Below are 9,116 nucleotides of genomic sequence, written 5' to 3' on the forward strand. Positions count from 1 at the left end.
GCATGCACATGTGCCCAGTGTGAGTTTAAGCCACCGGGTCTGGGACTTGAAACCACAGTTGACTACATGGGAGTCCAGTGACCTAGCCATTATGCTAACTGCTGGTCCCGATGCCATTTCCTAAACAGTGATAATCCACATCCCACTGCCAGGAGGCTGACTGTGTGGGAGCTAAAAGGATTTGCTACATCTCCCCTTACCCTGTTCCTTTCCCCAAAGGTGATCAGAGGACGCTTCTCTGCATCCTGAAAAGCTCAGTTAACCCGTCACCTTTAGCTTCGAGCTTATGATCATCTGTGCTCCACCTAAATAGGACACTAAGCCCCCCGCCGACAGGGGTCTGAGATCAAGCCATGCCGAGCTCTTGGCCTGTCTGTGCTTCTCATCAGGATTTCAGGAGCTCTTACTGTTTTTACCCTATCATTCCCCACATTGCGCTCTGTGGGTCCCTGAAGCTCTGAAAGACAGTAACTGGAGTTCTGCAAAAAAAGAAGGCTCCAAAGTGGAAGGAAAGTGGGAGAGGGGAAAAGAGTGCGTGTGTGTGTGTGTGTGGGGGGGGAGATAAGACATTTGCAGGATACAGATATTTTATTGATGATGACATGTATAGTATTCTCAACTGGGCTGGTCTGAGGTGTATGTCATGCTGGGTAAAGTCTCTTCACAATCTAAATGATGTATAGCGATTGAATGTATAAAAAATAATAAAGACAAAATTAATTGCAAAAAAAAAAAAAAAGAGGGCTCCATAGTCAAATAAGCTTGGAAATGTCCCATCCTAATCTCCCATTGGGATTACAAGGTGTATAATATGAATTTGAATGATTTTTGCTTTCGGAAATGTTCAGCTTTGTTATACTCAGTCAGTGTTGCCTGGCCTAACTTGACCATCGAACCTTTATTCCCAGAATACCACTGACATCTCAGAGGACATTCTGCCCAGGAGAAAACTGTTCCACAAATTCTTTTTTCACCCAAATGAATAGCAGCAAAAATGGCTTTGTGGGAGTGAGGGAGGAGGGAGATAGGGTATCTCTCTCTGCCACTCGTACTGGAGGTCCAGAATAGAGGCAGAACACAGTTTTTTGGAAAAAGCACCAGACTTAGGTGAGAAGACTTGACCTAGCTTTGTTACAAAGATAACTGCATGCTGTGGGGCAAATCACATTACCTCTGAGTCTCAATCTAAGCTCTCGGGAAGGAGAAACATTTTAGGATAACCAACTAGATGTCATTCTTTGAAACTGCTGGCCATTGAGGAGATTTCTGTGTAGCAGATTTAACTCTGATTTTTAAATTTTTAGAGAGAGAGATTTTTGCTATAGGGCCTGTGCACTTGCTGGAGAGACAGAAAGGGACAGAGAGACAGAAAGTGAGAAATCAGCCCCCAGGAGGGATGGCCATGCTGCAATCTCCTCGCCTCCATTCTCCTCTCAGGACTCTGGGCAAGCATGCACATGCACCCAGTGTGAGTTTCAAACCTCCAGGTCCAGGACTAGAACTGCAGTCGGCCATGTGGGAATCCAACAACATAACCACTACACCATCTGCTGGTCTCTACTTTGATTTAAAATGTGTTCTGGATAATTTGGAGGCCTGTTTTTAAATATCCTCTTTCAGAAGACCGGTGCCTTCAGATCTGTCAGTAGAAGTGTCTGATTCCTGAGACATGAAGCCACAGGTATTCAAAGTCTAAAGCAGTGTTGTTTTAAAGTTTATTTAGCTATTTCCTCCATGAGAGAAAAAGACAGACAAGGATACAGAGAGAGAGGAAACTTCAATAGGATCTCATGCTTTGATCTATCCCCAGTGGTCCCAGCCAGGCAGGATTTCAGGGACAGGCACACATACTTGGCACATGCAGGTTGACCCAAGAACCAAACCCCAATCCTTTACACAGATCCAGCATCAAGAAGCAAGATGCTCCTATTGCACCCCATGGCTGGCCCCATAGCAGTATTTTCAAGTGAAATTAGAAACAAATTGATTGGGATTATATTTATGTTTGCCTAAGTATTCCCTATGTATCTCAAAGAATAATGCTTAGAGATGTCATAAGACATCTTACATAGGAGGAAGAAATGGGTCTATTTTATTATAAATAAGCCACAAATGACATTTGATACTTCTTACCGGAAACTAGATTAATTGGCTAATTTTTCTAAGTGCTCAACTTCCAAAGATGGCGGTTACTGACTTAGAGTTGTAACTACAAAATTCATTTGTAGCTTAGTACCGATTTATATTCCAAAGTGACAGAGGAGAGGTAGGTAATAATCATTTCTGGGGAGGACTCCTGTGGTCCTTGCCTTACAGGAAGACTCTATTCTACTTTCTTAACTCAAGAGGGAAAGATTAGTTCCCACTCCTGTTCTCTGAAGGGAAGACATTCTATAGTAACTCAATGCATATGTGCAAATAATGTTCTAGAGAAAATTAGGTCCTACTTGATGTTTTTCTTGCTATTAAAACCTGTTTGCTGGGACCAGCAGGTGTTGTAATGGTTTGGTCTCTGGACTCCCACATAGTTGATTGTGGTTTGAGTCCCGGACCTGGCAGCTTAAAACTCATCCTGGGCGTGGATGGGTGCATGCCCAAAATCCCAAAGGAGAATGGAGAAGAAGAGATTGCATGGCTATCCCCTGTAGGGGGTGATTCCTCACTTTCAGTCTGTCTCTTCAGCAAGTATACACACCCTATAGCAAAAATCTCTAAAAACAAAAGAAAATAAAAAAGAAAAAAAAAAAGGTTTGCTGAAATTACAACGGAAGTTAAAAACATTCATGGGGCCCGTAGGTGGCATGATGATTAGGGGTGCTGGACTCCCACATGGCTGACCACGGTTCAAATCCTAGACCTGGTGGCTAGCTCTCTCACTTTTCCGCTCTCTCTCACTCTGTCCCTCTCTGGTCAAATTAAAACAAATAAATAAATAAAGTTAAATGAGATCATTATTTTTAAAAATTCACAAATTGGATATGAAAGGTGTCTGTACATTGAAATAACATAAATGTTAGTCTCCATCTGCTTGGAGTTTGATGTAAGCAAAGGTGACAAGAAGTAATTTGGCTTGAAAGAAGGCAAGGTTTTGCTTCCACTAAAGGCTATATAACTGTTACTTTCGTCACCTCTGAGTGAGTGATGATTTGACCATTGTAATACATTCAATGTGATATTTGCTAAGCAAGCACGCCTGCCATCTGGTTACTGACACTGTTGTTTTGATACTTCGCATATACACATGGCCCAGGAGCACTGAGATGTGGGGAGGCGATATGAGCCTGTGGATCCATTCCAAAGCAGTTAGACAGTTTAAGCCATTCATTTGTTTTCAACACAGTGTTCCCCACATAACAGAACAATGAGGCTACCTTATCTGTCTCTTTCCTGTTCTGGTATCTTTAAAAATGTCCATCATGGCAGGGTGCAAACAGGCTTACAATATGAAGCCAACCTCGGGCACCACGAAGAAGAGCAACCAGTCGGTGGGCCACTTATACCACGTCCTACTTAAGTTCTTTTTTTAAAATTATATTTATTTATCTTTAATTACTATGATTTCAATTTGACTAGAGAGAGAGAGAGACACATACAGAGAGAGAGAGGGAAAGTGAGAAAGCAAGCCACCGGGTCTGGGACTCAAATCATGGTCAGTCATGTGGGAGTCCAGTGCCTTAACTACGACGCCACCCGCCAGCTCCACTTTTTTTTTTTTTTAAGAGATTTTTGCTATAGGGTGTGTGCCAGAGAGATAGAGTGAGACAGAGAGACCGAAATTGAGAAATCACCCCCCGGGGGATAGCCACAGGGCAATCTCTTCTCCATTCTCCTCTTGGTACCTTGGGCATGCATGCATATGTGCCTGGTATGAGGTTTAAGCCACTGGTCTGGGACACAAACCGTGGTCGACTACGTGGGATTCCAGCAACATAGCCCTTCTTCCATCTGCTGATAGAAGTAGTAGCCCTGAGTACAGTGCCCGACACATAGCAGGGACTCGATGAGTGTTCAGTAATAAGCCCTCTGGGAAGTCTGTGAGTAGTTACACAAATGATTGCTATGTAGAAGCATGCTTATCTTTTGCTCTGTAGTGAAGGTAATACATGCGCTAAATGTATACCTATACCCTAAGTCCAGGCTTTGTCTACCTTAAGAGTATTGACAATCTGGGTGAGATCATTCTTTTCTGGGCATGGGTGTTGGGAAATGTTGTCTTGTGCATTGTTCAATGTTTACCGGCATCCCTGGCCTCCAGCCACTTGATACCAGTGGTGTCCCTGTCCCTAGAAAAGATGTCCCCAGACATGGCCAAATGTCCCAGCGCTCCTGAGAACCATGTATCTAATCTGTACATTCATGACATGTACCAGAATTAGAAAAAGGATACGCTCTCTTCTTTTTTAGAACAATATTTCTTGACCTACTTTCTAGTGGTATTATATGTTCATAATCTGCTTCCACCCAGTTATTTCTGTTTTCATATACTTGGGAGAGGGGGACCTTTCTATGTAGCACCACCTAAGTTAAAAAGACCTGCTTTCTCCTTAGGAGAAGAAAAATATTAAACAAAGAGGAGCCATTCCATACAGAAATTGGGCCAGCGGCGAAGGAGACTGCTTCCAGAAGAGCGAGAGATAGTCTCGGACTTAAAATAGATCCAAATCCCTAAACTGAAACTGGTGTGTCTGTAATCCCAAAAGGAACTTTGGTGTCTTAACAGAAACTACCTTCATTTGTTTTTCTTAGGAACTTTTGCAGTCTTAACAGTTAAATTCCACTGTCATACAAAAGTATCCTCCTGATCACCAGTTGCTTTGCTTTTTTTTTTTTCCTCCCTTGGCTTTGTTTTTTATTTATTTCCTATTTATGTTAACAGTTTCAGGAAGGTAACAGTGTGGGCTCCAGGAACAGGCTGTCCCCTTCAGCAGCACAATAAGTAGGCCTGTTAACTGAAGAAATCAGTAGCCTTTTAAACCTCTAACATAGAGTGATGATGATGTATGTACACTTCTTAAAATTAAGTACATATATATATTTAGAATCTTGGAATTCTGATTTAAACCCGGCCAGTGGGTGATCTGCTTGAAAATGATTCCACATCCATATCTAAGGGTGAGGAATAATTTATGACAAATAAAGCTCATGAAAAAATTCTAATTTCATTCATGTTGCTACAAGTATAGCTTCATGCTTGAAAAAAAATGTGGGCTGGTAACATTTTTCTACCTCCCAGTGTAGAGTTAAACGGATGCCCTTACCTCTCCTCCGGTGCACGGGAAAGGACTGGAGTACCGAGAGGTGCAAAGAGCTCCCTTCTTGACAACATCATCTTCCAGGCCAAATGTGGCGGAGCAGTTTGTCGCAAAGTATTTGTAAGGCTTCCATGTTTTCCCAAAGTCCTGGGACCGCTCCAGCACCATGGCTGCAGGCCTAGGGGACTTGAACACCATAATTAGGTGAGTGAAGTAGAATTCGGCTTCCAGGTCTAACTGGATTTTTTCTCTGTGCACATCCTCTGCAGACTGCCACCACGTGCGAGGAAACCTGAAGGACGAGTCTGCCATGGCAGAGGGCAGGTGAGCCAGGTGAGGATGGGCAGCATTGCATTTGTCACACCGCGGCTGCCGACAAGTCAGATCAGTGTTTTCGCTGTAGGAGCAGTACAGCTCCGTGGCGTTCTGACCACAGGTAGTGTCTGCCCAGAGCTTTCTCCCTAAAGCCAAATTTCCCATGCGAGGGTTGCAGGCTTTTTCACAGCGGGAACTCACTCCAGCGACTCCACTCAGCCCTAAGGAAGAGAAAGTATACCTTATTCAAGACAAATCCATCTGGGAAGCCTTTCTGTCTACCTAGTCCACCTACTAATCAACCTCAAAAAGCTTGAGACTTTCAATAAAAGGGACATTCAGGACCAGCTGTTAGTGTAATGGACTCCCATGTAGTTGACCGCGGTTGAGTCCCGGACCCGGTGGCTTAAACTCACACCAGGCACATGTGCGTGTGTGCCCAAGATCCCGAGAGGAGATTAGAGGAGAAGGGATTGCAGCGTGGCCATCCCCTCTGGGGGGTGATTTCTCACTTTCTGTCTCTCTGTCTCTCTCCGTCTTTCTGGTGAGTGCTCGCGCCCTATAGCAAAAACCTCTCCAATAAATAAATAAGTAAATAAATAAATAAACAAAGGGACATTCTACCACATTTGAACGTGAACACTTTTCTGTATTTACAATGCATTTGTGCAAGCATGAGTGTGTGTGTGTATGTACGCACGCACATTATGTGCAGTTTTTATGTTCGTAAGTAAAATGCACCAAAAAGAGAAAGAAATCTTTGGGTAAAGGTCAAGAGGAGGGAAAATAGAAACAATGGATGGACACTATTGGCCCCAAACTTTTCAGAAGTACTTTGCCGTATAAACATTCTCTATATTTGAACAATTAATTTGTTCTTGAAATTATGACTTAAATAATACCAAAAACCCACCATGTTTTTAGGATCATCTAATGTAGTCTTTCAAATATATTTTGAGCACCTAGCATTGCCTATGTTGTTTCCTAGGAGAACGCATTTAGGAGGAAATGCAAAATTCTATATTTTTATGTCTTTAAGCCAATGAAGAAACAGTCCCTAGAAAAGTAGTATGAGATAATGGGATCTCCTCTGGGGAGAGGCAAAGCTAGAAATCAATGGAACTTAAATGTGCCTTTTCCAGGGACCAGCAGATGGCATAATGGCTACATCACTGAATTCCCATATAGTCGACCGCAGTTCAAGTCCTGGACCCGGTGGCTTAAACTCATGCCAGGCGCATGTGCATGAGTGCCCAAGATCCCAAGGGGAGAATGGAGATAAAGGGACTGCGGTGTGGCCATTCCCCTGTGGGATGATCTCTCGCTTTTTGTCTTTCTGGCGAGTGCACAAGCCCTATAGCAAAAACCTCTCAAAAATATATATATATATGTGGAATATCCATTTATAATGTTAAGTAATTCTAACTACAGAAAAAGAAAATACCTCTAAACTGGCAATGACAGAAATGCCTATTTTGCACATTCTGCTTCTTGAGTGCTGCTTCCTATGACAGATTATATAGTAGTTACCTGTCTGCTTAACAGGGGAATGCTGACAGTCTGGCAACCACTAACAGCACCTTTAAACATTGTCTGTGAACTCAAACACCTTTTTGAAGAAACACACTCTTCCTCCCAGACAAAGGTCCGAATGACTTTAATGCTTCGAAATGATGTAAAATGATAAACATTATCCACATAGGAGCGTCCTGACTACATCCCATAATCCTTTAATTTGGGTTATCGTTTTAGTTATGAATACCTTAAGCAAAATCATCTATTTTAAAAGTGAAAACACAGAGGAAAAGAAGGAAAAGGGAATCAGACCCCAAATTCGGCTAATTGAATGTTTCTGCCTCTTAAGAGGGAGCCCCTCTGAGCTGTTATCACATAGTGTCAGAGGGAGCAAAATGACAACTTAGGCTGAAGCAGCGGCGTCTCCCACACTGACAATCACCAGCCCCGCACAACCTTGTAGGCAAAATAAAAGGTTTCCTTGGGCCTTATTTTTAAATGTCAAGTTAAAGTGTGCACTGTGTCTAGACTCTGTTTGCTACCGTTCTGATGAGCTGGGGCAGCAGTCGCTTGTGTCCAGAATCACAGTGTGCTATGACTCACCTGCAAAGCATTTCAGGAACAATCACATACTGCCTGTACAAGTATTTTCAACGTGAAACACTTGCCTTGTGATATTTATTTACAACCTCTTGATGGTTTGCCTGTTTTCACCACAACATGGTTGGAAAAGACAAGTTAACTTTTTGGCTGGGGGCGCATGCAAAAGTGCACCCAAGTGCATACACAGCAAGAATTAAAACAAAATATTAGAGCTTAATGACTCCTTACAAAAAGTACTGAATAACTGTAAATGCCCCTAAGCTAAGAAGTCCAGAGATGATTTGAGCTGGATAAATAATCAGTGGGCAAACTATTGGGAGATCTCTAAAAAAGTGACTGTCTTATACACACCAAGGATGCACCTACGACTCTGACTGGTTTGGGATGCAGACTCTAAAGCGTGGGTTTTACTGAGTGCTAGGGTTTCTGGGGGTGACAACGGAAAAAGTCCAAGGGAAGAGAGGCTTGTGACAGTGCTCTCGGTCCACCAGGCAGTCCCTCTGGCTCACACCCCCCTTTCTGGAGTAAGTGGGGTTTGTAGGAGAGATTGGATGTCTGCAGAGCTTCTCACTGTCTCCCCCCTCACCCACAGAGCTAAGTGGAAACCAGGTGACTTGCCAGAGGGAGGGAGAGGAATACAAGGGGCACCCGAATTTAGAAACAGCGAGCTAGGGACGGTGGCCTAGGGTAGCCCGAGGAAGGCAGGAGGAGAGGAGAGGGAGTGGGCATCTGAGACGCCTCCGCAGGCTGTCCAGTTGCGGAGACCGAGAGCAGACCCGCCTCCGACCTCCTGCCGAGCCTCGGCCAGGGTACCAATTCCCCAGGGCGGTCAGCCAGCTGGGTGCAAACCCAGGGTGATCGTCACGTACCACCCCAGCCCAGCCCCACTGCGCTCCAGCCTCCAGCCGGGGAGAGGGCGCTCACCCCCACCCCAGGTATCCCTACCTGTCTTCCTAGTACCCAGCATGAGGTTGGGGACGCTGGCGATCTCTTTCTAAACCAGAGACCCGCCCCGGCCCACGCGCGCCCGGGGTCGCTGGGCCACCCCTCCTCATCATTCCTCAGGCCATGAAGTGCCGGGGGATGGCGAGCTGGATCCTTTGTTCCCTCACAAAGTGCAAAGGCAGTTTTTTTACAAGCCAAACCGAGAAAGAAACCCTGATGGCGGTATCTCCTGCAGGGCGCACCCAGGATCTCGGGTTATCCAAGGGCAAGTGTATCTCCATTGCAAAAAACAATCAACAGTATTTGCAACTGCGGAGCCCCGGGGAAAGGAGGCGGAACATGGCCACTCATTTCATTCTCCGGAGCCGAGCCCTGCGCTCCCCGCACCCTGGAGTCGCGAGAGGGGGAACAGAAGGCGCGAGGAAAGGGGGTGGGGGCCCGGCCGCGTCACCACCCACCTGCGGCCACAGTGGAGCAGCCCCAGAG

General features: G+C 44.8%; 1 protein-coding gene across 4 annotated transcripts in view; it reads right to left on the bottom strand.

The window, feature by feature from the left end:
* Positions 1-9,110, bottom strand: part of NTN4 (netrin 4) — a 136,777-nt gene extending 127,667 nt beyond the window's left edge. For 2 of the 4 annotated variants that reach the window (XM_027774354.1, XM_006154874.3), the window contains exons 1-2: positions 9,089-9,110; positions 5,259-5,788 (exon numbers count right to left, since the gene is read on the bottom strand). In XM_027774354.1, coding sequence (XP_027630155.1) covers positions 5,259-5,732 — 474 coding nt within the window. In that variant the 5' untranslated portion in view covers positions 5,733-5,788; positions 9,089-9,110. Of the gene's footprint in view, positions 1-5,258; positions 5,789-9,088 lie in introns of those variants that run through there. The other 2 variants (XM_027774352.1, XM_027774353.1) reach the window with 1 other exon arrangement.
* Between the last annotated feature and the right edge of the window lie 6 nt (positions 9,111-9,116).

Source organism: Tupaia chinensis, unplaced genomic scaffold (assembly GCF_000334495.1).
Source record: "Tupaia chinensis unplaced genomic scaffold, TupChi_1.0 Scaffold000423_1, whole genome shotgun sequence".
Classification (NCBI taxonomy): Eukaryota; Metazoa; Chordata; class Mammalia; order Scandentia; family Tupaiidae; genus Tupaia; species Tupaia belangeri.